General features: G+C 42.9%; 1 protein-coding gene and 29 non-coding genes across 30 annotated transcripts in view; all 30 read right to left on the reverse strand.

The window, feature by feature from the left end:
- Positions 1-92: 92 nt before the first annotated feature.
- On the reverse strand, positions 93-165 carry TRNAV-UAC (transfer RNA valine (anticodon UAC)). The gene has a single exon. It is a non-coding gene; the product is annotated as a tRNA-Val (tRNA).
- Positions 166-582: 417 nt separating this feature from the next.
- TRNAV-UAC (transfer RNA valine (anticodon UAC)) lies at positions 583-655 on the reverse strand. Its single transcript has one exon. It is a non-coding gene; the product is annotated as a tRNA-Val (tRNA).
- Positions 656-1,565: 910 nt separating this feature from the next.
- TRNAV-UAC (transfer RNA valine (anticodon UAC)) lies at positions 1,566-1,638 on the reverse strand. Its single transcript has one exon. It is a non-coding gene; the product is annotated as a tRNA-Val (tRNA).
- Positions 1,639-2,056: 418 nt separating this feature from the next.
- TRNAV-UAC (transfer RNA valine (anticodon UAC)) lies at positions 2,057-2,129 on the reverse strand. The gene has a single exon. It is a non-coding gene; the product is annotated as a tRNA-Val (tRNA).
- A 422-nt stretch (positions 2,130-2,551) lies between these two features.
- On the reverse strand, positions 2,552-2,624 carry TRNAV-UAC (transfer RNA valine (anticodon UAC)). Its single transcript has one exon. It is a non-coding gene; the product is annotated as a tRNA-Val (tRNA).
- Positions 2,625-3,048: 424 nt separating this feature from the next.
- Positions 3,049-3,121, reverse strand: TRNAV-UAC (transfer RNA valine (anticodon UAC)). The gene has a single exon. It is a non-coding gene; the product is annotated as a tRNA-Val (tRNA).
- A 916-nt stretch (positions 3,122-4,037) lies between these two features.
- On the reverse strand, positions 4,038-4,110 carry TRNAV-UAC (transfer RNA valine (anticodon UAC)). Its single transcript has one exon. It is a non-coding gene; the product is annotated as a tRNA-Val (tRNA).
- Positions 4,111-4,532: 422 nt separating this feature from the next.
- TRNAV-UAC (transfer RNA valine (anticodon UAC)) lies at positions 4,533-4,605 on the reverse strand. The gene has a single exon. It is a non-coding gene; the product is annotated as a tRNA-Val (tRNA).
- A 422-nt stretch (positions 4,606-5,027) lies between these two features.
- TRNAV-UAC (transfer RNA valine (anticodon UAC)) lies at positions 5,028-5,100 on the reverse strand. The gene has a single exon. It is a non-coding gene; the product is annotated as a tRNA-Val (tRNA).
- A 422-nt stretch (positions 5,101-5,522) lies between these two features.
- Positions 5,523-5,595, reverse strand: TRNAV-UAC (transfer RNA valine (anticodon UAC)). Its single transcript has one exon. It is a non-coding gene; the product is annotated as a tRNA-Val (tRNA).
- A 422-nt stretch (positions 5,596-6,017) lies between these two features.
- On the reverse strand, positions 6,018-6,090 carry TRNAV-UAC (transfer RNA valine (anticodon UAC)). Its single transcript has one exon. It is a non-coding gene; the product is annotated as a tRNA-Val (tRNA).
- A 422-nt stretch (positions 6,091-6,512) lies between these two features.
- Positions 6,513-6,585, reverse strand: TRNAV-UAC (transfer RNA valine (anticodon UAC)). Its single transcript has one exon. It is a non-coding gene; the product is annotated as a tRNA-Val (tRNA).
- Positions 6,586-7,997: 1,412 nt separating this feature from the next.
- On the reverse strand, positions 7,998-8,070 carry TRNAL-UAA (transfer RNA leucine (anticodon UAA)). Its single transcript has one exon. It is a non-coding gene; the product is annotated as a tRNA-Leu (tRNA).
- Positions 8,071-8,492: 422 nt separating this feature from the next.
- TRNAV-UAC (transfer RNA valine (anticodon UAC)) lies at positions 8,493-8,565 on the reverse strand. Its single transcript has one exon. It is a non-coding gene; the product is annotated as a tRNA-Val (tRNA).
- A 1,412-nt stretch (positions 8,566-9,977) lies between these two features.
- Positions 9,978-10,050, reverse strand: TRNAV-UAC (transfer RNA valine (anticodon UAC)). Its single transcript has one exon. It is a non-coding gene; the product is annotated as a tRNA-Val (tRNA).
- A 917-nt stretch (positions 10,051-10,967) lies between these two features.
- On the reverse strand, positions 10,968-11,040 carry TRNAV-UAC (transfer RNA valine (anticodon UAC)). The gene has a single exon. It is a non-coding gene; the product is annotated as a tRNA-Val (tRNA).
- Positions 11,041-11,957: 917 nt separating this feature from the next.
- Positions 11,958-12,030, reverse strand: TRNAV-UAC (transfer RNA valine (anticodon UAC)). Its single transcript has one exon. It is a non-coding gene; the product is annotated as a tRNA-Val (tRNA).
- A 422-nt stretch (positions 12,031-12,452) lies between these two features.
- TRNAV-UAC (transfer RNA valine (anticodon UAC)) lies at positions 12,453-12,525 on the reverse strand. Its single transcript has one exon. It is a non-coding gene; the product is annotated as a tRNA-Val (tRNA).
- Positions 12,526-12,946: 421 nt separating this feature from the next.
- TRNAV-UAC (transfer RNA valine (anticodon UAC)) lies at positions 12,947-13,019 on the reverse strand. Its single transcript has one exon. It is a non-coding gene; the product is annotated as a tRNA-Val (tRNA).
- A 422-nt stretch (positions 13,020-13,441) lies between these two features.
- On the reverse strand, positions 13,442-13,514 carry TRNAV-UAC (transfer RNA valine (anticodon UAC)). Its single transcript has one exon. It is a non-coding gene; the product is annotated as a tRNA-Val (tRNA).
- A 422-nt stretch (positions 13,515-13,936) lies between these two features.
- Positions 13,937-14,009, reverse strand: TRNAV-UAC (transfer RNA valine (anticodon UAC)). Its single transcript has one exon. It is a non-coding gene; the product is annotated as a tRNA-Val (tRNA).
- Positions 14,010-14,926: 917 nt separating this feature from the next.
- On the reverse strand, positions 14,927-14,999 carry TRNAV-UAC (transfer RNA valine (anticodon UAC)). Its single transcript has one exon. It is a non-coding gene; the product is annotated as a tRNA-Val (tRNA).
- A 422-nt stretch (positions 15,000-15,421) lies between these two features.
- Positions 15,422-15,494, reverse strand: TRNAV-UAC (transfer RNA valine (anticodon UAC)). The gene has a single exon. It is a non-coding gene; the product is annotated as a tRNA-Val (tRNA).
- A 422-nt stretch (positions 15,495-15,916) lies between these two features.
- On the reverse strand, positions 15,917-15,989 carry TRNAV-UAC (transfer RNA valine (anticodon UAC)). Its single transcript has one exon. It is a non-coding gene; the product is annotated as a tRNA-Val (tRNA).
- A 422-nt stretch (positions 15,990-16,411) lies between these two features.
- TRNAV-UAC (transfer RNA valine (anticodon UAC)) lies at positions 16,412-16,484 on the reverse strand. Its single transcript has one exon. It is a non-coding gene; the product is annotated as a tRNA-Val (tRNA).
- Positions 16,485-16,906: 422 nt separating this feature from the next.
- Positions 16,907-16,979, reverse strand: TRNAV-UAC (transfer RNA valine (anticodon UAC)). Its single transcript has one exon. It is a non-coding gene; the product is annotated as a tRNA-Val (tRNA).
- Positions 16,980-17,405: 426 nt separating this feature from the next.
- Positions 17,406-17,478, reverse strand: TRNAV-UAC (transfer RNA valine (anticodon UAC)). The gene has a single exon. It is a non-coding gene; the product is annotated as a tRNA-Val (tRNA).
- Positions 17,479-17,903: 425 nt separating this feature from the next.
- On the reverse strand, positions 17,904-17,976 carry TRNAA-UGC (transfer RNA alanine (anticodon UGC)). The gene has a single exon. It is a non-coding gene; the product is annotated as a tRNA-Ala (tRNA).
- A 421-nt stretch (positions 17,977-18,397) lies between these two features.
- On the reverse strand, positions 18,398-18,470 carry TRNAV-UAC (transfer RNA valine (anticodon UAC)). Its single transcript has one exon. It is a non-coding gene; the product is annotated as a tRNA-Val (tRNA).
- Positions 18,471-25,840: 7,370 nt separating this feature from the next.
- LOC138789212 (protein kinase C delta type-like) overlaps positions 25,841-26,261 on the reverse strand; it is a 29,234-nt gene continuing 28,813 nt past the window's right edge. Inside the window, exon 3 of the mRNA XM_069967821.1 lies at positions 25,841-26,137. Coding sequence (XP_069823922.1) covers positions 25,841-26,137 — 297 coding nt within the window. The remainder of the gene's footprint in view (positions 26,138-26,261) is intronic.

Genomic DNA, 26,261 nt, shown 5'->3' on the forward strand with positions numbered 1-26,261 from the left:
TGTGCTGACTATGGCCTTGCAATATTTATCTTGCTTGTAATCTGTGGCTTTATTTTATGGTTAAGTAACCTCTTTCAAAAACATTCTTCCTATGGTTTCACTGGGGATTGAACCCAGGACCTTCTGCGTGTAAAGCAGACATGATGACCACTACACTATGAAACCCCTTAAAACGTGCTGCCAGTTAACATGGTCCAATCGGGTTCTGTTACATTTAAACTCTTTGAAAAAGTTTAAAGTTTATGGTTTCACTTAGGATTAAGCCCAGGACTGTCTGCATGTAAACCAGACATGATGGTCACTACACTATGATTAAGACCATGAAGAACCATCCATAGAGGAGCACTACCGATCAGCAACAACTAGAGTCTGAGATTTGGGGCACGGCGGGACCTTTCACACTCAAGGTGGGGGTAATACCCTTCCATCAAAAAGCCAAGACGAGAGTGCATCAGAAAGCCCAAGATGCATCACATGGATTTTCTTCCTGTGCTGACTATGGCCTTGCAATATTTTATCTTGCTTGTAATCTTGGGCTTTATTTTATGGTTAAAGTAACCTCTTTCAAAAAATTTCTTCCTATGGTTTCACTGGGGATTGAACCCAGGACCTTCTGCGTGTAAAGCAGACGTGATGACCACTACACTATGAAACCCCTGAAAACGTGCTGCCAGTTCACATGGTCCAATCGGGTTCTGTTACATTTAAACTCTTTGAAAAAGTTTAAAGTTTATGGTTTCACTTAGGATTAAGCCCTGGACTGTCTGCATGTAAACCAGACATGATGGTCAGTACACTATGATTAAGACCATGAAGAACCATCCATGAGAGGAGCACTACCGATCAGCAACAACTAGAGGTCTGAGATTTGGGGGCACGGCTGGGACCTTTTCACACTCAAGGTGGGGGTAATACCCTTCCATCAAAAAGCCAAGACGAGAGTGCATCAGAAAGCCACAGATGCATCACGTGGATTTCTTTCTGTGCTGACTATGGCCTTTCAATATTTTTATCTTCCTTGTAATCTTGGGCTTTATTTTATGGTTAAAGTAACCTCTTTCAAAAACTTTCATCCAATGGTTTCACTGGGGATTGAACCAGGACCTTCTGCGTGTAAAGCAGACGTGATGACCACTACACTATAAAACCCCTGAAAGTCCTCTGCCAGTTCCACATGGTCCAATCGGGTTCTGTTACATTTAAACTCTTTGAAAAAGTTTAAAGTTTATGGTTTCACTGAGGATTAAGCCCAGGACTGTCTGCATGTAACCAGACATGATGGTCAGTACACTATGATTAAGACCATGAAGAACCATCCATGAGAGGAGCACTACCGATCAGCAACCACTAGAGGTCTGAGATTTGGGAGCACGGCTGGGACCGTTCACACTCAAGGTGTGGGTAATACCCTTCCATTAAAAAGCCAAGACGAGAGTGCATCAGAAAGCCACAGATGCATCACATGGATTTCTTCCTGTGCTGACTATGGCCTGCAATATTTTATCTTGCTTGTAATCTTGGCTTATTTATGGTTAAAGTAACCTCTTTCAAAAACATTATTCCTATGGTTTCACTGGGGATTGAACCCAGGACCTTCTGCGTGTAAAGCAGACGTGATGACCACTACACTATGAAACCCCTTAAAACGTGCTGCCAGTTAACATGGTCCAATCGGGTTCTGTTACATTTAAACTCTTTGAAAAGTTTAAAGTTTATGGTTTCACTTAGGATTAAGCCCAGGACTGTCTGCATGTAAACCAGACATGATGGTCACTACACTATGATTAAGACCATGAAGAACCATCCATGAGAGGAGCACTACCGATCAGCAACAACTAGAGGTCTGAGATTTGGGGCCACGGCTGGTGACCTTTCACACTCAAGGTGGGGGTAATACCTTCCATCAAAAGCCAAGACGAGAGTGCATCAGAAGCCAAAGATGCATCACATAGATTTTCTTCCTGTGCTGACTATGGCCTTGCAATATTTTTATCTTGCTTGTAATCTTGGGCTTTATTTTATGGTTAAAGTAACCTCTTTCAAAACATTCTTCCTATGGTTTCACTGGGGATTGAACCCAGGACCTTCTGCGTGTAAAGCAGACGTGATGACCACTACACTATGAAACCCCTGAAAATGTGCTGCCAGTTCACATGGTCCAATCGGGTTCTGTTACATTTAAACTCTTTGAAAAAGTTTAAAGTTTATGGTTTCACTTAGGATTAAGCCCTGGACTGTCTGCATGTAAACCAGACATGATGGTCAGTACACTATGATTAAGACCATGAAGAACCATCCATGAGAGGAGCACTACCGATCAGCAACAACTAGAGGTCTGAGATTTGGGGGCACGGCTGGGACCTTTCACACTCAAGGTGGGGGTAATACCCTTCCATCAAAAAGCCAAGACGAGAGTGCATCAGAAAGCCACAGATGCATCACGTGGATTTTCTTTCTGTGCTGACTATGGCCTTTCAATATTTTTATCTTCCTTGTAATCTTGGGCTTTATTTTATGGTTAAAGTAACCTCTTTCAAAAACTTTCATCCAATGGTTTCACTGGGGATTGAACCCAGGACCTTCTGCGTGTAAAGCAGACGTGATGACCACTACACTATAAAACCCCTGAAAGTCCACTGCCAGTTCACATGGTCCAATCGGGTTCTGTTACATTTAAACTCTTTGAAAAAGTTTAAAGTTTATGGTTTCACTTAGGATTAAGCCCAGGACTGTCTGCATGTAAACCAGACATGATGGTCACTACACTATGATTAAGACCATGAAGAACCATCCATGAGAGGAGCACTACCGATCAGCAACAACTAGAGGTCTGAGATTTGGGGGGCACGGCTGGGACCTTTCAAACTCAAGGTGGGGGTAATACCCTATCCATCATAAAAGCCAAGACGAGAGTGCATCAGAAAGCCACAGATGCATCACATGGATTTTCTTCCTGTGCTGACTATGGCCTTGCAATATTTTATCTTGCTTGTAATCTTGGGCTTTATTTTATGGTTAAAGTAACCTCTTTCAAAAACATTCTTCCTATGGTTTCACTGGGGATTGAACCCAGGACCTTCTGCGTGTAAAGCAGACGTGATGACCACTACACTATGAAACCCCTTAAAACAGCTGCCAGTTCACATGGTCCAATCGGGTTCTGTTACATTTAAACTCTTTGAAAAAGTTTAAAGTTTATGGTTTCACTTAGGATTAAGCCCAGGACTGTCTGCATGTAAACCAGACATGATGGTCACTACACTATGATTAAGACCATGAAGAACCATCCATGAGAGGAGCACTACCGATCAGCAACAACTAGAGGTCTGAGATTTGGGGGCACGGCTGGGACCTTTCAAACTCAAGGTGGGGGTAATACCCTTCCATCAAAAAGCCAAGACGAGAGTGCATCAGAAAGCCACAGATGCATCACATGGATTTTCTTCCTGTGCTGACTATGACCTTTCAATATTTTTATCTTGCTTGCAATCTTGGGCTTTATTTTATGGTTAAAGTAACCTCTTTCAAAAACTTTTATCCAAAGGTTTCACTGGGGATTGAACCCAGGACCTTCTACGTGTAAAGCAGACATGATGACCACTACACTATAAAACCCCTGAAATTGTGCTGCCAGTTAACATGGTCCAATCGGGTTCTGTTACATTTAAACTCTTTGAAAAAGTTTAAAGTTTATGGTTTCACTTAGGATTAAGCCCAGGACTGTCTGCATGTAAACCAGACATGATGGTCAGTACACTATGATTAAGACCATGAAGAACCATCCATGAGAGGAGCACTACCGATCAGCAACCACTAGAGGTCTGAGATTTGGGAGCACGGCTGGGACCTTTCACACTCAAGGTGGGGGTAATACCCTTCCATTAAAAAGCCAAGACGAGAGTGCATCAGAAAGCCACAGATGCATCACATGGATTTTCTTCCTGTGCTGACTATGGCCTTGCAATATTTTTATCTTGCTTGTAATCTTGGGCTTTATTTTATGGTTAAAGTAACCTCTTTCAAAAACATTCTTCCTATGGTTTCACTGGGGATTGAACCCAGGACCTTCTGCGTGTAAAGCAGACGTGATGACCACTACACTATGAAACCCCTTAAAACGTGCTGCCAGTTAACATGGTCCAATCGGGTTCTGTTACATTTAAACTCTTTGAAAAAGTTTAAAGTTTATGGTTTCACTTAGGATTAAGCCCAGGACTGTCTGCATGTAAACCAGACATGATGGTCACTACACTATGATTAAGACCATGAAGAACCATCCATGAGAGGAGCACTACCGATCAGCAACAACTAGAGGTCTGAGATTTGGGGGCACGGCTGGGACCTTTCACACTCAAGGTGGGGGTAATACCCTTCCATCAAAAAGCCAAGACGAGAGTGCATCAGAAAGCCAAAGATGCATCACATGGATTTTCTTCCTGTGCTGACTATGGCCTTGCAATATTTTTATCTTGCTTGTAATCTTGGGCTTTATTTTATGGTTAAAGTAACCTCTTTCAAAAACATTCTTCCTATGGTTTCACTGGGGATTGAACCCAGGACCTTCTGCGTGTAAAGCAGACGTGATGACCACTACACTATAAAACCCCTGAAAACGTGCTGCCAGTTCACATGGTCCAATCGGGTTCTGTTACATTTAAACTCTTTGAAAAAGTTTAAAGTTTATGGTTTCACTTAGGATTAAGCCCTGGACTGTCTGCATGTAAACCAGACATGATGGTCAGTACACTATGATTAAGACCATGAAGAACCATCCATGAGAGGAGCACTACCGATCAGCAACAACTAGAGGTCTGAGATTTGGGGGCACGGCTGGGACCTTTCACACTCAAGGTGGGGGTAATACCCTTCCATCAAAAAGCCAAGACGAGAGTGCATCAGAAAGCCACAGATGCATCACGTGGATTTTCTTTCTGTGCTGACTATGGCCTTTCAATATTTTTATCTTCCTTGTAATCTTGGGCTTTATTTTATGGTTAAAGTAACCTCTTTCAAAAACTTTCATCCAATGGTTTCACTGGGGATTGAACCCAGGACCTTCTGCGTGTAAAGCAGACGTGATGACCACTACACTATAAAACCCCTGAAAGTCCACTGCCAGTTCACATGGTCCAATCGGGTTCTGTTACATTTAAACTCTTTGAAAAAGTTTAAAGTTTATGGTTTCACTTAGGATTAAGCCCAGGACTGTCTGCATGTAAACCAGACATGATGGTCACTACACTATGATTAAGACCATGAAGAACCATCCATGAGAGGAGCACTACCGATCAGCAACAACTAGAGGTCTGAGATTTGGGGGCACGGCTGGGACCTTTCAAACTCAAGGTGGGGGTAATACCCTTCCATCAAAAAGCCAAGACGAGAGTGCATCAGAAAGCCACAGATGCATCACATGGATTTTCTTCCTGTGCTGACTATGGCCTTGCAATATTTTTATCTTGCTTGTAATCTTGGGCTTTATTTTATGGTTAAAGTAACCTCTTTCAAAAACATTCTTCCTATGGTTTCACTGGGGATTGAACCCAGGACCTTCTGCGTGTAAAGCAGACGTGATGACCACTACACTATGAAACCCCTTAAAACGTGCTGCCAGTTCACATGGTCCAATCGGGTTCTGTTACATTTAAACTCTTTGAAAAAGTTTAAAGTTTATGGTTTCACTTAGGATTAAGCCCAGGACTGTCTGCATGTAAACCAGACATGATGGTCACTACACTATGATTAAGACCATGAAGAACCATCCATGAGAGGAGCACTACCGATCAGCAACAACTAGAGGTCTGAGATTTGGGGGCACGGCTGGGACCTTTCACACTCAAGGTGGGGGTAATACCCTTCCATCAAAAAGCCAAGACGAGAGTGCATCAGAAAGCCACAGATGCATCACATGGATTTTCTTCCTGTGCTGACTATGGCCTTGCAATATTTTTATCTTGCTTGTAATCTTGGGCTTTATTTTATGGTTAAAGTAACCTCTTTCAAAAACATTCTTAATATGGTTTCACTGGGGATTGAACCCAGGACCTTCTGCGTGTAAAGCAGACGTGATGACCACTACACTATGAAACCTCTGAATACGTGCTGCCAGTTCACATGGTCCAATCGGGTTCTGTTACAGTTAAACTCTTTGAAAAAGTTTAAAGTTTATGGTTTCACTTAGGATTAAGCCCAGGACTGTCTGCATGTAAACCAGACATGATGGTCACTACACTATGATTAAGACCATGAAGAACCATCCATGAGAGGAGCACTACCGATCAGCAACAACTAGAGGTCTGAGATTTGGGGGCACGGCTGGGACCTTTCACACTCAAGGTGGGGGTAATACCCTTCCATCAAAAAGCCAAGACGAGAGTGCATCAGAAAGCCACAGATGCATCACGTGGATTTTCTTCCTGTGCTGACTATGGCCTTTCAATATTTTTATCTTCCTTGTAATCTTGGGCTTTATTTTATGGTTAAAGTAACCTCTTTCAAAAACTTTCATCCAATGGTTTCACTGGGGATTGAACCCAGGCCCTTCTGCGTGTAAAGCAGACGTGATGACCACTACACTATGAAACCCCTGAAAGTCCACTGCCAGTTCACATGGTCGAATCGGGTTCTGTTACATTTAAACTCTTTGAAAAAGTTTAAAGTTTATGGTTTCACTTAGGATTAAGCCCAGGACTGTCTGCATGTAAACCAGACATGATGGTCACTACACTATGATTAAGACCATGAAGAACCATCCATGAGAGGAGCACTACCGATCAGCAACAACTAGAGGTCTGAGATTTGGGGGCACGGCTGGGACCTTTCACACTCAAGGTGGGGGTAATACCCTTCCATCAAAAAGCCAAGACGAGAGTGCATCAGAAAGCCACAGATGCATCACATGGATTTTCTTCCTGTGCTGACTATGGAATTGCAATATTTTTATCTTGCTTGTAATCTTGGGCTTTATTTTATGGTTAAAGTAACCTCTTTCAAAAACATTCTTCCTATGGTTTCACTGGGGATTGAACCCAGGACCTTCTGCGTGTAAAGCAGACGTGATGACCACAACACTATGAAACCCCTGAAAACGTGCTGCCAGTTCACATGGTCCAATCGGGTTCTGTTACATTTAAACTCTTTGAAAAAGTTTAAAGTTTATGGTTTCACTTAGGATTAAGCCCAGGACTGTCTGCATGTAAACCAGACATGATGGTCAGTACACTATGATTAAGACCATGAAGAACCATCCATGAGAGGAGCACTACCGATCAGCAACAACTAGAGGTCTGAGATTTGGGAGCACGGCTGGGACCTTTCACACTCAAGGTGGGGGTAATACCCTTCCATTAAAAAGCCAAGAGGAGAGTGCATCAGAAAGCCACAGATGCATCACATGGATTTTCATCCTGTGCTGACTATGGCCTTGCAATATTTTTATCTTGCTTGTAATCTTGGGCTTTATTTTATGGTTAAAGTAACCTCTTTCAAAAACATTCTTCCTATGGTTTCACTGGGGATTGAACCCAGGACCTTCTGCGTGTAAAGCAGACGTTATGACCACTACACTATGAAACCCCTGAATACGTGCTTCCAGTTAACATGGTCCAATCGGGTTCTGTTACATTTAAACTCTTTGAAAAAGTTTAAAGTTTATGGTTTCACTTAGGATTAAGCCCAGGACTGTCTGCATGTAAACCAGACATGATGGTCACTTCACTATGATTAAGACCATGAAGAACCATCCATGAGAGGAGCACTACCGATCAGCAACAACTAGAGGTCTGAGATTTGGGGGCACGACTGGGACCTTTCACACTCAAGGTGGGGGTAATACCCTTCCATCAAAAAGCCAAGACGAGAGAGCATCAGAAAGCCACAGATGCATCACATGGATTTTCTTCCTGTGCTGACTATGGCCTTGCAATATTTTTATCTTGCTTGTAATCTTGGGCTTTATTTTATGGTTAAAGTAACCTCTTTCAAAAAGATTCTTCCTATGGTTTCACTGGAGATTGAACCCAGGACCTTCTGCGTTTAAAGCAAACGTGATGACCACTACACTATGAAACCCCTTTAATCGTGCTTCCAGTTAACATGGTCCAATCGGGTTCTGTTACATTTAAAGTCTTTGAAAAAGTTTAAAGTTTATGGTTTAACTTAGGATTAAGCCCAGGACTGTCTGCATGTAAACCAGACATGATGGTCAGTACACTATGATTAAGACCATGAAGAACCATCCATGAGAGGAGCACTACCGATCAGCAACAACTAGAGGTCTGAGATTTGGGGGCACGGCTGGGACCTTTCAAACTCAAGGTGGGGGTAATACCCTTCCATCAAAAAGCCAAGACGAGAGTGCATCAGAAAGCCACAGATGCATCACGTGGATTTTCTTCCTGTGCTGACTATGGCCTTGCAATATTTTTATCTTGCTTGTAATTTTGGGCTTTATTTTATGGTTAAAGTAACCTCTTTCAAAAACATTCTTCCTATGGTTTCACTGGGGATTGAACCCAGGACCTTCTGCGTGTAAAGCAGACGTGATGACCACTACACTATGAAACCCCTGAAAACGTGCTGCCAGTTCACATGGTCCAATCGGGTTCTGTTACATTTAAACTCTTTGAAAAAGTTTAAAGTTTATGGTTTCACTTAGGATTAAGCCCAGGACTGTCTGCATGTAAACCAGACATGATGGTCACTACACTATGATTAAGACCATGAAGAACCATCCATGAGAGGAGCACTACCGATCAGCAACAACTAGAGGTCTGAGATTTGGGGGCACGGCTGGGACCTTTCAAACTCAAGGTGGGGGTAATACCCTTCCATCAAAAAGCCAAGACGAGAGTGCATCAGAAAGCCACACATGCATCACGTGGATTTTCTTCCTGTGCTGACTATGGCCTTGCAATATTTTTATCTTGCTTGTAATCTTGGGCTTTATTTTATGGTTAAAGTAACCTCTTTCAAAAACATTCTTCCTTTGGTTTCACTTAGGATTGAACCCAGGACCTTCTACGTGTAAAGCAGACGTGATGACCACTACACTATAAAACCCCTGAAATCGTGCTGCCAGTTAACATGGTCCAATCGGGTTCTGTTACATTTAAACTCTTTGAAAAAGTTTAAAGTTTATGGTTTCACTTAGGATTAAGCCCAGGACTGTCTGCATGTAAACCAGACATGATGGTCACTTCACTATGATTAAGACCATGAAGAACCATCCATGAGAGGAGCACTACCGATCAGCAACAACTAGAGGTCTGAGATTTGGGGGCACGACTGGGACCTTTCACACTCAAGGTGGGGGTAATACCCTTCCATCAAAAAGGCAAGACGAGAGAGCATCAGAAAGCCACAGATGCATCACATGGATTTTCTTCCTGTGCTGACTATGGCCTTGCAATATTTTTATCTTGCTTGTAATCTTGGGCTTTATTTTATGGTTAAAGTAACCTCTTTCAAAAACTTTCTTCCTATGGTTTCACTGGAGATTGAACCCAGGACCTTCTGCGTGTAAAGCAGACGTGATGACCACTACACTATGAAACACCTGAAAACATGCTGCCAGTTCACATGGTCCAATCGGGTTCTGTTACATTTAAACTCTTTGAAAAAGTTTAAAGTTTATGGTTTCACTTAGGATTAAGCCCAGGACTGTCTGCATGTAAACCAGACATGATGGTCACTACACTATGATTAAGACCATGAAGAACCATCCATGAGAGGAGCACTACCGATCAGCAACAACTAGAGGTCTGAGATTTGGGGGCACGGCTGGGACCTTTCAAACTCAAGGTGGGGGTAATACCCTTCCATCAAAAAGCCAAGACGAGAGTGCATCAGAAAGCCACAGATGAATCACATGGATTTTCTTCCTGTGCTGACTATGGCCTTGCAATATTTTTATCTTGCTTGTAATCTTGGGCTTTATTTTATGGTTAAAGTAACCTCTTTCAAAAACATTCTTCCTTTGGTTTCACTGGGGATTGAACCCAGGACCTTCTGCGTGTAAAGCAGACGTGATGACCACTACACTATGAAACCCCTTAAAACGTGCTGCCAGTTCACATGGTCCAATCGGGTTCTGTTACATTTAAACTCTTTGAAAAAGTTTAAAGTTTATGGTTTCACTTAGGATTAAGCCCAGGACTGTCTGCATGTAAACCAGACATGATGGTCACTACACTATGATTAAGACCATGAAGAACCATCCATGAGAGGAGCACTACCGATCAGCAACAACTAGAGGTCTGAGATTTGGGGGCACGGCTGGGACCTTTCACACTCAAGGTGGGGGTAATACCCTTCCATCAAAAAGCCAAGACGAGAGTGCATCAGAAAGCCACACATGCATCACGTGGATTTTCTTCCTGTGCTGACTATGGCCTTGCAATATTTTTATCTTGCTTGTAATCTTGGGCTTTATTTTATGGTTAAAGTAACCTCTTTCAAAAACATTCTTCCTATGGTTTCACTGGAGATTGAACCCAGGACCTTCTGCGTGTAAAGCAGACGTGATGACCACTACACTATGAAACACCTGAAATCATGCTGCCAGTTCACATGGTCCAATCGGGTTCTGTTACATTTAAACTCTTTGAAAAAGTTTAAAGTTTATGGTTTCACTTAGGATTAAGCCCAGGACTGTCTGCATGTAAACCAGACATGATGGTCACTACACTATGATTAAGACCATGAAGAACCATCCATGAGAGGAGCACTACCGATCAGCAACAACTAGAGGTCTGAGATTTGGGGGCACGGCTGGGACCTTTCAAACTCAAGGTGGGGGTAATACCCTTCCATCAAAAAGCCAAGACGAGAGTGCATCAGAAAGCCACAGATGAATCACATGGATTTTCTTCCTGTGCTGACTATGGCCTTGCAATATTTTTATCTTGCTTGTAATCTTGGGCTTTATTTTATGGTTAAAGTAACCTCTTTCAAAAACATTCTTCCTTTGGTTTCACTGGGGATTGAACCCAGGACCTTCTGCGTGTAAAGCAGACGTGATGACCACTACACTATGAAACCCCTTAAAACGTGCTGCCAGTTCACATGGTCCAATCGGGTTCTGTTACATTTAAACTCTTTGAAAAAGTTTAAAGTTTATGGTTTCACTTAGGATTAAGCCCAGGACTGTCTGCATGTAAACCAGACATGATGGTCACTACACTATGATTAAGACCATGAAGAACCATCCATGAGAGGAGCACTACCGATCAGCAACAACTAGAGGTCTGAGATTTGGGGGCACGGCTGGGACCTTTCACACTCAAGGTGGGGGTAATACCCTTCCATCAAAAAGCCAAGACGAGAGTGCATCAGAAAGCCACACATGCATCACGTGGATTTTCTTCCTGTGCTGACTATGGCCTTGCAATATTTTTATCTTGCTTGTAATCTTGGGCTTTATTTTATGGTTAAAGTAACCTCTTTCAAAAACATTCTTTCTTTGGTTTCACTGGGGATTGAACCCAGGACCTTCTGCGTGTAAAGCAGACGTGATGACCACTACACTAAAAAACCCCTGAAATCGTGCTGCCAGTTAACATGGTCCAATCGGGTTCTGTTACATTTAAACTCTTTGAAAAAGTTTAAAGTTTATGGTTTCACTTAGGATTAAGCCCAGGACTGTCTGCATGTAAACCAGTTATGATGGTCACTTCACTATGATTAAGACCATGAAGAACCATCCATGAGAGGAGCACTACCGATCAGCAACAACTAGAGGTCTGAGATTTGGGGGCACGACTGGGACCTTTCACACTCAAGGTGGGAGTAATACCCTTCCATCAAAAAGCCAAGACGAGAGAGCATCAGAAAGCCACAGATGCATCACATGGATTTTCTTCATGTGCTGACTATGGCCTTGCAATATTTTTATCTTGCTTGTAATCTTGGGCTTTATTTTATGGTTAAAGTATCCTCTTTCAAAAACATTCATCCAATGGTTTCACTGGGGATTGAACCCAGGACCTTCTGCGTGTAAAGCAGACGTGATGACCACTACACTATGAAACCCCTGAAAGTTCACTGCCAGTTCACATGGTCCAATCGGGTTCTGTTACATTTAAACTCTTTGAAAAAGTTTAAAGTTTATGGTTTCACTTAGGATTAAGCCCAGGACTGTCTGCATGTAAACCAGACATGATGGTCACTACACTATGATTAAGACCATGAAGAACCATCCATGAGAGGAGCACTACCGATCAGCAACAACTAGAGGTCTGAGATTTGGGGGCACGGCTGGGACCTTTCAAACTCAAGGTGGGGGTAATACCCTTCCATCAAAAAGCCAAGACGAGAGTGCATCAGAAAGCCACAGATGCATCACATGGATTTTCTTCCTGTGCTGACTATGGCCTTGCAATATTTTTATCTTGCTTGTAATCTTGGGCTTTATTTTATGGTTAAAGTAACCTCTTTCAAAAACTTTCTTCCTATGGTTTCACTGGGGATTGAACCCAGGACCTTCTGCGTGTAAAGCAGACGTGATGACCACTACACTATGAAACCCCTTAAAACGTGCTGCCAGTTCACATGGTCCAATCGAGTTCTGTTACATTTAAACTCTTTGAAAAAGTTTAAAGTTTATGGTTTCACTTAGGATTAAGCCCAGGACTGTCTGCATGTAAACCAGACATGATGGTCACTACACTATGATTAAGACCATGAAGAACCATCCATGAGAGGAGCACTACCGATCAGCAACAACTAGAGGTCTGAGATTTGGGGGCACGGCTGGGACCTTTCACACTCAAGGTGGGGTAATACCCTTCCATCAAAAAGCCAAGACGAGAGTGCATCAGAAAGCCACAGATGCATCACATGGATTTTCTTCCTGTGCTGACTATGGCCTTGCAATATTTTTATCTTGCTTGTAATCTTGGGCTTTATTTTATGGTTAAAGTAACCTCTTTCAAAAACATTCTTCCTATGGTTTCACTGGGGATTGAACCCAGGACCTTCTGCGTGTAAAGCAGACGTGATGACCACTACACTATGAAACCCCTGAAAACATGCTGCCAGTTCACATGGTCCAATCGGGTTCTGTTACATGTAAACTCTTTGAAAAAGTTTAAAGTTTATGGTTTCACTTAGGATTAAGCCCAGGACTGTCTGCATGTAAACCAGACATGATGGTCACTACACTATGATTAAGACCATGAAGAACCATCCATGAGAGGAGCACTACCGATCAGCAACAACTAGAGGTCTGAGATTTGGGGGCACGACTGGGACCTTTCACACTCAAGGTGGGGGTAATACCCTTCCATCAAAAAGGCAAGACGAGAGAGCATCAGAAAGCCACAGATGCATCACATGGATTTTCTTCCTGTGCTGACTATGGCCTTGCAATATTTTTATCTTGCTTGTAATCTTGGGCTTTATTTTATGGTTAAAGTAACCTCTTTCAAAAACATTCTTCCTATGGTTTCACTGGAGATTGAACCCAGGACCTTCTGCATGTAAAGCAGACGTGATGACCACTACACTATGAAACCCCTGAAAACGTGCGGCCAGTTCACATGGTCCAATCGGGTTCTGTTACATTTAAACTCTTTGAAAAAGTTTAAAGTTTATGGTTTCACTTAGGATTAAGCCCAGGACTGTCTGCATGTAAACCAGACATGATGGTCACTACACTATGATTAAGACCATGAAGAACCATCCATGAGAGGAGCACTACCGATCAGCAACAACTAGAGGTCTGAGATTTGGGGGCACGGCTGGGACCTTTCAAACTCAAGGTGGGGGTAATACCCTTCCATCAAAAAGCCAAGACGAGAGTGCATCAGAAAGCCACAGATGCATCACATGGATTTTCTTCCTGTGCTGACTATGGCCTTGCAATATTTTTATCTTGCTTGTAATCTTGGGCTTTATTTTATGGTTAAAGTAACCTCTTTCAAAAACATTCTTCCTATGGTTTCACTGGGGATTGAACCCAGGACCTTCTGCGTGTAAAGCAGATGTGATGACCACTACACTATGAAACCCCTGAAAACGTGCTGCCAGTTAACATGGTCCAATCGGGTTCTGTTACATTTAAACTCTTTGAAAAAGTTTAAAGTTTATGGTTTCACTTAGGATTAAGCCCAGGACTGTCTGCATGTAAACCAGACATGATGGTCAGTACACTATGATTAAGACCATGAAGAACCATCCATGAGAGGAGCACTACCGATCAGCAACAACTATAGGTCTGAGATTTGGGGGCACGGCTGGGACCTTTCACACTCAAGGTGGGGGTAATACCCTTCCATCAAAAAGCCAAGACGAGAGTGCATCAGAAAGCCACACATGCATCACGTGGATTTTCTTCCTGTGCTGACTATGGCCTTGCAATATTTTTATCTTGCTTGTAATCTTGGACTTTATTTTATGGTTAAAGTAACCTCTTTCAAAAACATTCTTCCTATGGTTTCACTGAGGATTGAACCCAGGACCTTCTGCGTGTAAAGCTGACGTGATGACCACTACACTATAAAACCCCTGAAATCGTGCTGCCAGTTAACATGGTCCAATCGGGTTCTGTTACATTTAAACTCTTTGAAAAAGTTTAAAGTTTATGGTTTCACTTAGGATTAAGCCCAGGACTGTCTGCATGTAAACCAGACATGATGGTCACTACACTATGATTAAGACCATGAAGAACCATCCATGAGAGGAGCACTACCGATCAGCAACAACTAGAGGTCTGAGATTTGGGAGCACGGCTGGGACCTTTCACACTCAAGGTGGGGGTAATACCCTTCCATCAAAAAGCCAAGACGAGAGTGCATCAGAAAGCCACAGATGCATCACATGGATTTTCTTCCTGTGCTGACTATGGCCTTGCAATATTTTTATCTTGCTTGTAATCTTGGGCTTTATTTTATGGTTAAAGTAACCTCTTTCAAAAACATTCTTCCTATGGTTTCACTGGGGATTGAACCCAGGACCTTCTGCGTGTAAAGCAGACGTGATGACCACTACACTATGAAACCCCTTAAAATGTGCTGCCAGTTCACATGGTCCAATCGGGTTCTGTTACATTTAAACTCTTTGAAAAAGTTTAAAGTTTATGGTTTCACTTAGGATTAAGCCCAGGACTGTCTGCATGTAAACCAGACATGATGGTCACTACACTATGATTAAGACCATGAAGAACCATTCATGAGAGGAGCACTACCGATCAGCAACAACTAGAGGTCTGAGATTTGGGGGCACGGCTGGGACCTTTCACACTCAAGGTGGGGGTAATACCCTTCCATCAAAAAGCCAAGACGAGAGTGCATCAGAAAGCCACAGATGCATCACATGGATTTTCTTCCTGTGCTGACTATGGCCTTGCAATATTTTTATCTTGCTTGTAATCTTGGGCTTTGTTTTATGGTTAAAGTAACCTCTTTCAAAAATATTCTTCCTATGGTTTCACTGGGGATTGAACCCAGGACCTTCTGCGTGTAAAGCAGGCGTGATGACCACTACACTATGAAACCCCTGAAAACGTGCTGCCAGTTCACATGGTCCAATCGGGTTCTGTTACATTTAAACTCTTTGAAAAAGTTTAAAGTTTATGGTTTCACTTAGGATTAAGCCCAGGACTGTCTGCATGTAAACCAGACATGATGGTCACTACACTATGATTAAGACCATGAAGAACCATCCATGAGAGGAGCACTACCGATCAGCAACAACTAGAGGTCTGAGATTTGGGGGCACGACTGGGACCTTTCACACTCAAGGTGGGGGTAATACCCTTCCATCAAAAAGCCAAGACGAGAGTGCATCAGAAAGCCACAGATGCATCACATAGATTTTATTCCTGTGCTGACTATGGCCTTTCAATATTTTTATCTTCCTTGTAATCTTGGGCTTTATTTTATGGTTAAAGTAACCTCTTTCAAAAACTTTCATCCATTGGTTTCACTGGGGATTGAACCCAGGACCTTCTGCGTGTAAAGCAGACGTGATGACCACTACACTATGAAACCCCTGAAAGTCCACTGCCAGTTCACATGGTCCAATCGGGTTCTGTTACATTTAAACTCTTTGAAAAAGTTTAAAGTTTATGGTTTCACTTAGGATTAAGCCCAGGACTGTCTGCATGTAAACCAGACATGATGGTCACTACACTATGATTAAGACCATGAAGAACCATCCATGAGAGGAGCACTACCGATCAGCAACAACTAGAGGTCTGAGATTTGGGGGCACGGCTGGGACCTTTCACACTCAAGGTGGGGGTAATACCCTTCCATTAAAAAGCCAAGACGAGAGTGCATCAGAAAGCCACAGATGCATCACATAGATTTTATTCCTGTGCTGACTATGGCCTTTCAATATTTTTATCTTCCTTGTAATCTTGGGCTTTATTTTATGGTTAAAGTAACCTCTTTCAAAATCTTTCATCCAATGGTTTCACTGGGGATTGAACCCAGGACCTTCTGCGTGTAAAGCAGACGTGATGACCACTACACTATGAAACCCCTGAAAGTCCACTGCCAGTTCACATGGTCCAATCGGGTTCTGTTACATTTAAACTCTTTGAAAAAGTTTAAAGTTTATGGTTTCACTTAGGATTAAGCCCAGGACTGTCTGCATGTAAACCAGACATGATGGTCACTACACTATGATTAAGACCATGAAGAACCATCCATGAGAGGAGCACTACCGATCAGCAACAACTAGAGGTCTGAGATTTGGGGGCACGGCTGGGACCTTTCAAACTCAAGGTGGGGGTAATACCCTTCCATCAAAAAGCCAAGACGAGAGTGCATCAGAAAGCCACAGATGCATCACATGGATTTTCTTCCTGTGCTGACTATGGCCTTGCAATATTTTTATCTTGCTTGTAATCTTGGGCTTTATTTTATGGTTAAAGTAACCTCTTTCAAAAACATTCTTCCTATGGTTTCACTGGGGATTGAACCCAGGACCTTCTGCGTGTAAAGCAGACGTGATGACCACTACACTATGAAACCCCTTAAAACGTGCTGCCAGTTCACATGGTCCAATCGGGTTCTGTTACATTTAAACTCTTTGAAAAAGTTTAAAGTTTATGGTTTCACTTAGGATTAAGCCCAGGACTGTCTGCATGTAAACCAGACATGATGGTCACTTACACTATGATTAAGACCATGAAGAACCATCCATGAGAGGAGCACTACCGATCAGCAACAACTAGAGGTTCTGAGATTTGGGGGCCACGGCTGGGACCTTTCAAACTCAAGGTGGGGGTAATACCCTTCCATCAAAAAGCCAAGACGAGAGTGCATCAGAAAGCCACAGATGCATCACATGGGATTTTCTTCCTGTGCTGACTATGGCCTTGCAATATTTTTATCTTGCTTGTAATCTTGGGCTTTATTTTATGGTTAAAGTAACCTCTTTCAAAAACATTCTTCCTATGGTTTCACTGGGGATTGAACCCAGGACCTTCTGCGTGTAAAGCAGACGTGATGACCACTACACTATGAAACCCCTGAAAACGTGCTGCCAGTTTCACATGGTCCAATCCGGGTTCTGTTACATTTAAACTCTTGAAAAAGTTTAAAGTTTATGGTTTCACTTAGGATTAAGCCCAGGACTGTCTGCATGTAAACCAGACATGATGGTCACTACACTATGATTAAGACCATGAAGAACCATCCATGAGAGGAGCACTACCGATCAGCAACAAGTAGAGGTCTGAGATTTGGAAGCACGGCTGGGACCTTTCACACTCAAGGTGGGGGTAATACCCTTCCATCAAAAAGCCAAGACGAGAGTGCATCAGAAAGCCACAGATGCATCACATGGATTTTCTTCCTGTGCTGACTATGGCCTTGCAATATTTTTTATCTTGCTTGTAATCTTGGGCTTTATTTTATGGTTAAAGTAACCTCTTTCAAAAACATTCTTCCTATGGGTTTCACTGGGGATTGAACCCAGGACCTTCTGCGTGCAAAGCAGACGTGATGACCACTACACTATGAAACCCCTTAAATTAGTGCTGCCAGTTAACATGGTCCAATCGGGTTCTGTTACATTTAAAGTCTTGAAAAAGTTTAAAGTTTATGGTTTCACTTAGGATTAAGCCCAGGACTGTCTGCATGTAAACAGACATGATGGTCAGTACAATATGATTAAGACCATGAAGAACCATCCATGAGAGGAGCACTACCGATCAGCAACAACTAGAGGTCTGAGATTTGGGGGCACGGCTGGGACCTTTCACACTCAAGGTGGGGGTAATACCCTTCCATCAAAAAGCCAAGACGAGAGTGCATCAGAAAGCCACAGATGCATCACGTGGATTTTCTTCCTGTGCTGACTATGGCCTTTCAATATTTTTATCTTGCTTGTAATCTTGGACTTTATTTTATGGTTAAAGTAACCTCTTTCAAAAACATTCTTCCTATGGTTTCACTGAGGATTGAACCCAGGACCTTCTGCGTGTAAAGCAGACGTGATGACCACTACACTATGAAACCACTGAAAACGTGCTGCCAGTTAACATGGTCCAATCGGGTTCTGTTACATTTAAACTCTTTGAAAAAGTTTAAAGTTTATGGTTTCACTTAGGATTAAGCCCAGGACTGTCTGCATGTAAACCAGACATGATGGTCAGTACACTATGATTAAGACCATGAAGAACCATCCATGAGAGGAGCACTACCGATCAGCAACAACTAGAGGTCTGAGATTTGGGGGCACGACTGGGACCTTTCACACTCAAGGTGGGGGTAATACCCTTCCATCAAAAAGCCAAGACGAGAGTGCATCAGAAAGCCACAGATGCATCACGTGGATTTTCTTCCTGTGCTGACTATGGCCTTTCAATATTTTTATCTTGCTTGCAATCTTGGGCTTTATTTTATGGTTAAAGTAACCTCTTTCAAAAACTTTTATCCAAAGGTTTCACTGGGGATTGAACCCAGGACCTTCTGCGTGTAAAGCAGTCGCGATGACCACTACACTATAAAACCCCTGAAATCGTGCTGCCAGTTAACATGGTCCAATCGGGTTCTGTTACATTTAAACTCTTTGAAAAAGTTTAAAGTTTATGGTTTCACTTAGGATTAAGCCCAGGACTGTCTGCATGTAAACCAGACATGATGGTCACTACACTATGATTAAGACCATGAAGAACCATCCATGAGAGGAGCACTACCGATCAGCAACAACTAGAGGTCTGAGATTTGGGGGCACGGCTGGGACCTTTCACACTCAAGGTGGGGGTAATACCCTTCCATCAAAAAGCCAAGACGAGAGTGCATCAGAAAGCCACAGATGCATCACATGGATTTTCTTCCTGTGCTGACTATGGCCTTGCAATATTTTTTTCCCTGTACGTCCTCAGCAGCAGCACAAATGGGGAAGATCCTATCTTCCTGCAATGGTAGGACAGATGGTACTAATAAAAGATTGATTAGGAGCCCTATAAGAAGGCCATACAGACCCCTCCTCCTTGTGTTTTTTTCTGTCCTCCTGTGGGACAGGTGGTAGGAGAGGGAAGCAGGCTCAGGCCTATGTTTGTGTCTGGCTTTCCTTTCCAAAGATTCTTCCTTTCCACATGGTCGTGTGGAGAGGGGAAATTTATAAAAAATGTTGTTTTTTTCTGCTCTGCTGTATCAGAGAGGAGATTATTTACTTTTTAGTAGAGTTATCACTCAGCTTCTCTGCTGTATGGAGCCGCTGTGTGAGGAAAGCCAGGAAGCTGCTGCAGTAAGTATCATGGTGCTGCCAGACCTGTGTCCTCACCTGGGCGGCTGCTAATTTTCTTGATACTTCAGCAAGGTAAGATATGCTGTTTTTTCTTTTGAGCTGGAAGCCTGGCCTGTGTGTCAGGAGGATTATTTGATATATATGTTGTATTCGGCTTTTACGCCTCAAATGTTTTGTTTCAATGTCTTTCACTTTTTTTTTAACATTGGTTGTGCAAGTCCTGTTAGACTGCTTCACTATATGAGTGACCTATGTGACTATAGTGTATATACATGAACACAGCTTTAAAGCTGCTAGTTGGGTATTTAGTACACCTGCTGTCTCATTATTTTCTCCAGTACTGCTACAATGAAGCTATGAAACTGTGTGTGTGTGTGAACACAGCCCTAGAGCTGCTAATTGTGCACACCTATTGCCTCATTACTTTCTATAGTACTGCCATCAGATGATGCAGTGAAGCTATAAAACTGTGTGTGTGCACACAACCCTAGAGCTGCTAGTTGTGCAGTGTGCACACCTGCAGCCTAATTACTTTCTATAGTACTGCTACCAGATGATGCAGTGAAGCTCTGAAACTGTATGTGAACACAGCCCTAGAGATGCTATTGTGTACACCTGTTGCCTCATTACTTTCCATAGTACTGCCATCGGATGATGTGGTGAGGCTATAAAACTGTGTGTTTGTGTGTGCACACAACCCTAGAGCTGCTATTTGTGCATTGTGAACACCTGCTGCCTAATTACTTTCTATAGTACTGCTACCACATGATGCAGTGAAATTGTGTGGGTGAACACGGCCTTAGAATTGTTAGTTGTATACTATACACCTGCTGTCTATTTACTTTCACTATACTGCTATCAGATGATACAGTGATCATGTGGACCTTCTGTGTGCTAACATTTAAGAATGCAGTGAAGCTACTGTGTGTGAACACTGCCTTAGAATTTAGTTGTGTACTATGTACACCTGCTGGTTAATTACCTTCGCTAATACTGCTATCAGATGATGGTTATCATGTGGACCTTCTGTGTGCTGCTATTTAAGAATGCAGTGAAGTTATGAAGCCACTATGTGTGAACATTGCCTTAGAATTGTAGTGTACTGTGTAACACCTGCTGTCTGATTTCTTTCACTATACTGCTATCAGATGATGCAGTGCCCTGTGAAGCTGCTGTGTGTGAACACAGCCTTAGAGTTGCTAGTTGTGTACTGGATACATCTATCTAATTACTTCCCTAATACTGCTATCAGATTATATAGTGACCGTATGGAGCTATGTGTGTGAGCAGATGCTTAGAGCTGCTGGATGTGTACTGGATACACCTGCTATCTGATTACTTTCCATAATACAGCCATCAGATGATGCAGTGATTCTATGGAGTTTTTTTGCGCTGCTCCAGTGCTGCTATTTAAGAATGCAGTAAAGCTACTGTGTGTGAACATGGCCTTAGGATTGTAGACATGTACATCTGTGTACTATCTGATTAGTACTGTTATCAGATAATGCAGTGACCTATGAAGCTACATGCTTAGAGATGCTGGATGTGTACTGTGTATACCTGCAGTCTAATTACTCTGTAATACTGTGTACACCTGCTGTCTAGTTACACTCTGTAATACTGATATCAGATGATGCAGTGACCCTATGGAGCTTCTGTGTACTGAAGGATGCAGTAAAGCTATGAAGCTGCTATGTGTGAACACCGCCTTAGGATTGTTGGTTGCATATTCAGTGCACCTGTGTGTCTGATTCCAGGCACTCTGCACTAGTCTGTTAGTCGGCCGGTCAGTCTGGCACAACTTCCATCCTTGGATGTAGCAGGATTCTGGTAACAGAACTTCTGGAGGCGTACAGATCCTGCAAGATTCCACTTTCAGGTGGCAGGGAATTCATTTGTAGATTGCAACTTTTTTCTCAGAGACAATGACTGCTTAAGATTTTACATCTGAATGATAATCTACAGGCTGAACTGGATGGAGTCCGAGGTCTTGGCTCCTTCAGACGCACAAAGACCTTGTTCAGATAATAATAATAATAATAATAATAATAATTAATGAATAAAATAAATGTCTACATTACTATAGCTGAGCAGTATACTTGGCTGCCCGATCCCCACGGTTTGGAGACTGGTCCTTTGTTGTAAGGGGGCAGATGTTCACTCCAATATAAAGAGAGTTGGATCTGTATTGGACATTCTCATGAAAGTTCTTTTTTTCTTATGATCAGGTCCATTATCTGCCCCAGTCTAATAAGAAGAGAAGGAACTTCTACTTTTGTTCCCCATTCCGTAGGAATTCTAGTACGGAAGGTAAAGGAAAGAATCCTGCACAAGAAGGACCAGATGTCTCGGAGGCCTTGGGGATGGGAACAAGAACTTGTGACTACGTCTTTTCTGATTTATTTCCATAATGAGAGAGGTCTGTACCAGTGTTATATGATAGGAAAGGCTACCATATTGAATTTTGATCTGTGGGTCCCTCCTAGAGCGATGTTATCTGACCGTGTATACCTGTATGCAGCCTCCTCTGAGGAAGGTGCTGTATGTGGGATCTATGATCTGTAGGTCCCTCCTAGAAGAAGGATGTTATGTGACCAGGTATACCTGCATGTACCTGTATACAGCCTTCTCTGAGGAGGCGGTTGTATGGAGGATTTATGCTCTAGTTCCCTCCTAGAAGAGGGACGTTATCTGGCCATGTATACCCACATGTACCTGTCTACAGACAAAAGCTGCATATTCCTTTACATCAAGACCCTTTGTACAAGGCAATTGGAATTCTTTTCAATTTACAGCCCTTCTGTCTGGAATCATCTTGGCTCCATCTACAGTCACCAAGGTGATGTCTATTGTACTTGACTGTCTGAGAAAATTGAAGCTCATCATTGTTTCTGGCATGGAACAATTCCTAGGGAGGAGAATAGATCCCCAGTCTGTGACGCTCTCTTCCTCCAGAGAGATTACAGAAGTTGACACAAGGCTGGGTTCTCGGCACTCCCCAGTTGCTGTCACTTCATCTGATACCCTTGGGTCTTATGTCTACACCCAGAGATAAGGATAGCTTTCCCTGCTCAATGGCAACAGTCTCCCAATAAAGTGGGTAGAGAAAACCATTGATGTATCAAGCACACAGTGGGGCGCTTGTATGCAGGAGCAACGAGCAAAGGAGCCTTAATCCCCATTAGAGATGTTGCTGGCATCCAACATATGAAGGGAATACTAGTCCACTCCAGCACACCAATCTATGGTAAGCTATCACTATAAGATCAAAACCGCATCTAGGATGGCGCATATCGATCTTTTTAGGGGCACTAAATCAGTAGCATTACTACTGGAGGCAGGGGCATTTTGTCTGCTGGCAATCTATGCTGATGTAATCCTGTCGGAAGAACGGTCTCTGGACCAGAAGCTTTCTGGTAAATCGCATGGAGAATAGACCTATTCCTATTGAAGGTTCAAATTGGAAAACCTTTTTTCCTCACTCCTATAAAGCCCAGAGTCTTGCAGAATCTCAGACAAGGTTGGGCCTTGGTCAGCCTCATTTGCCCCTATTGACCCAAGAGGGCATGGTTCACAATGGTGAGCCCCCTGCCTAAGAATCTTCTGGGAACTCTCCCAGTCTCCCCAGCTACTGACACAGAGTAGCAGAGATTACCCCCAGCGTCCCTGCCAGGTGTGGGCAGAGTCTAAAAATCTTGCAAGTAGCAAGTCTCGGGTTTCATGATGGCCTCTTATGGCGCTAATTCCATAGGAATAATCTGGAGGCTTCTGTATACCCTCAGTTAATAACTCAAGAGGGCAGGCTTGTCCGAAGCTTGACTGCCGTCAACAAGGTGGGAATTGATATGCTGTCAAAGTGGTAACCACTCTTCTGCAGTCCAGAGCCACAACTGCCTACAGAACCTACCTGAAGGTAAAGAAGATGTTTGAAGCCTGGTGGGTGAGTCTCTTCCACATCTCCATTATTACAATCCATTACTCCTGCCAACACGGGAGAGAAGGAGCTTCATCCCTTAGATGTGGGAAGGGCTTGGAGCATGTATATTGAACGGGCAAACTCCTTCAGGAAATCTAACCACTTATTTTTATCCTTTGCAGGGAAAAACAAAGGATGCGAGTCATCCAAAGCTTCTCTGTCCAGATGGATAAGGGAAGTCATCTCCATATGCTACCAAGAAGCTGGATTACAGGTACCTGGTGCAATCAAGGCATATTCAACGAGGGCAATATCATCCACATGGGCTGAAAAAAGATCTGTACCCTTGGAACAAATATGCAGGACTGCCTCATGGTCGTCCGTCATTACCTTTGTCAAGCACTATAGACTAGATATTCACGAGTCAACCAGTTTTTGGCTCAGCCATTCTGTCTTCTGTAATGTAATGGCCCTCCCTAGTCTGTTTTCATAGCTTGCTATATCCCCATTTGTGCTGCTGCTGAGGACGTAAAGGGAAAGGATAATTTTTTACTCACCGTAAATTTTCTTTCCTGTAGTCCGAAGCAGCAGCACAGACTTCCCGCCCTGATTTAAACAAACTATTTATGCAGCGTACCTTGATTGTTTTAATGCCTTATTAACTAAGATTTTATTATGAATTTTAAATTTTTTTGTCGTTAGAATTGACACAAGGAGGAGGGGTCTGTATGGCCTTCTTATAGGGCTCCTAATCAATCTTTTATTAGTACCATCTGTCCTACCATTGCAGGAAGATAGGATCTTCCCCATTTGTGCTGCTGCTTCGGACTACAGGAAAGAAAATTTACGGTGAGTAAAAAATTATCCTTTATTTTTTTAAAAGGTTTTTTTTTTTCTTAAAACAGTAACATAACACTAAAGTTATTTAAGTTGTAATTGCTCTGACTTGAGGAACATAGATAACAGGTCAGGTTTACCACAGGACGAATGGAGAAAAGATGAAACCCACCTAAAAATTTAAACAAGCTTTTTTCTTTTTCACAGTGCATGTAATTTTTGTCGTTTTCGCAGAATATTTTATGGAAAAATAATTGCAAATTACGATTGGTATCCGAAAAAATAAGACTCCATATGTCTGTAGGTGAAAAAATACAAGTGCTATGGACTTTTATACACAAAGAGGAAAAAACAGAAGTACAAAAAAAAAAAATTTGCCCGATCCTTAAGGGGTTAAAGGACGACTCCAGCGAAAATCATTTATCCAGCAATTATAACACATTACAGAGTTTATAACTTTATAATGTGTTTCGGTTAGGTATCTGCCCCTCTTCCCTATTCCCCCCCTCGACCAAAGGTTCTTCAGGCGTCGCCATTTTGTGTTGATGTTGCCATCAAATGTATTCAAAGGGGAGGCGGCCTAACTTCCGTCCTTTAGATAGACCCGCCCCTTTCTACTATGTCGCCAGATGACTCCACTTACTCAGCTCTGATTGGCTGAGCAAGCTGTAAGCCATCTTCTGCTCTGCAGCCAAGAGCTGGAGCTTGTAAGGGGAGCCGGATAATGACGCACTGGGAGCCGAATTTCATCATGGGAGCCGAACCTGAACTCAGGAGTGAGAGTAAGTAGTACACAGATGGTAAGTGCTATTTTTTTTTCTTTAAGATAAGACTTAAAGGAAAAAAAAATCCGGCCTCCTCCACCCCTTAATAGCCGGCCATCTCTCACCTCTTTCCCCAGACCCATGACAGCATTGTCATTGACCCAGGGAAATCTAATCACCGGTATATATTCCTGTACTATACACAGAGTATAAGTCTGTATATAGTACCAGAAGGATGGAATTATTAGAGGCATGGAATAAAAAAACACTAAATCAGTTTATTTCTCTCTCATCCAGCACAGCACTAGGAGCTGGTGCGGTCATGGATGGGAGGAAATCTGGTCACCGGTGTAACAAATGTCCTACATGCATTATACAGCGCAGATCTTATAGCGCCCCCACCTACCTGTGGTGGTGCCAGCCTACTGGCTTGTTGTGCAGGGGTCCGTCCATGTTCTTCTTCCTGTCCTCTTCCTTCCTGCAGGTGTCGGTGTCCTTGGTGATGCTGAAGACATCTGATGGTGCTTGGGGGTCCGCTCTTCATGGTCTTCAGTCTTTGGATCCTCTTCTGCCAGGTGTTCAGGGTGTCCGCTCGCTCCGATGACATAAGAGTTGGTGTTCAGCCAAAGATCTTCGAGGTGACGAAGGAAAATCCTCGGAATTCGGCCTGGTCCTTGGGTGACAAGCGCTTCTTCTTGACCTCGTCTGCCTCCATGGTGGAAAGACGGAACTTCTCCCTCTTCTTGGCCTTCTTGGTCTTTCGCTGAGGCTTCTTAGATGGTTTACTTACCTCAGGGTTGTGTGGTGGGGTCATCCTGAGGGCTTCCACCGAGACCCAATCGATGCACTGGAAAAACGGATGTTCTCTGATGTTCTGGACGACTCCCAAGCGCTGAGCAGGATCTCTCTGGAGGAGCTGGAAGGAGAAAAGCTGGGTGTGAATCTCTGGGAAGCTGTAAGTGACAAATCTACCATGTTATACTAAAACTGCTCAATTCTACATCCACCTAGTTAGACCCATTCACCTTTCAGGGTCCTGG

This window comes from Dendropsophus ebraccatus, chromosome 4 (genome assembly GCF_027789765.1).
Source record: "Dendropsophus ebraccatus isolate aDenEbr1 chromosome 4, aDenEbr1.pat, whole genome shotgun sequence".
NCBI classification, from domain to species: domain Eukaryota; kingdom Metazoa; phylum Chordata; class Amphibia; order Anura; family Hylidae; genus Dendropsophus; species Dendropsophus ebraccatus.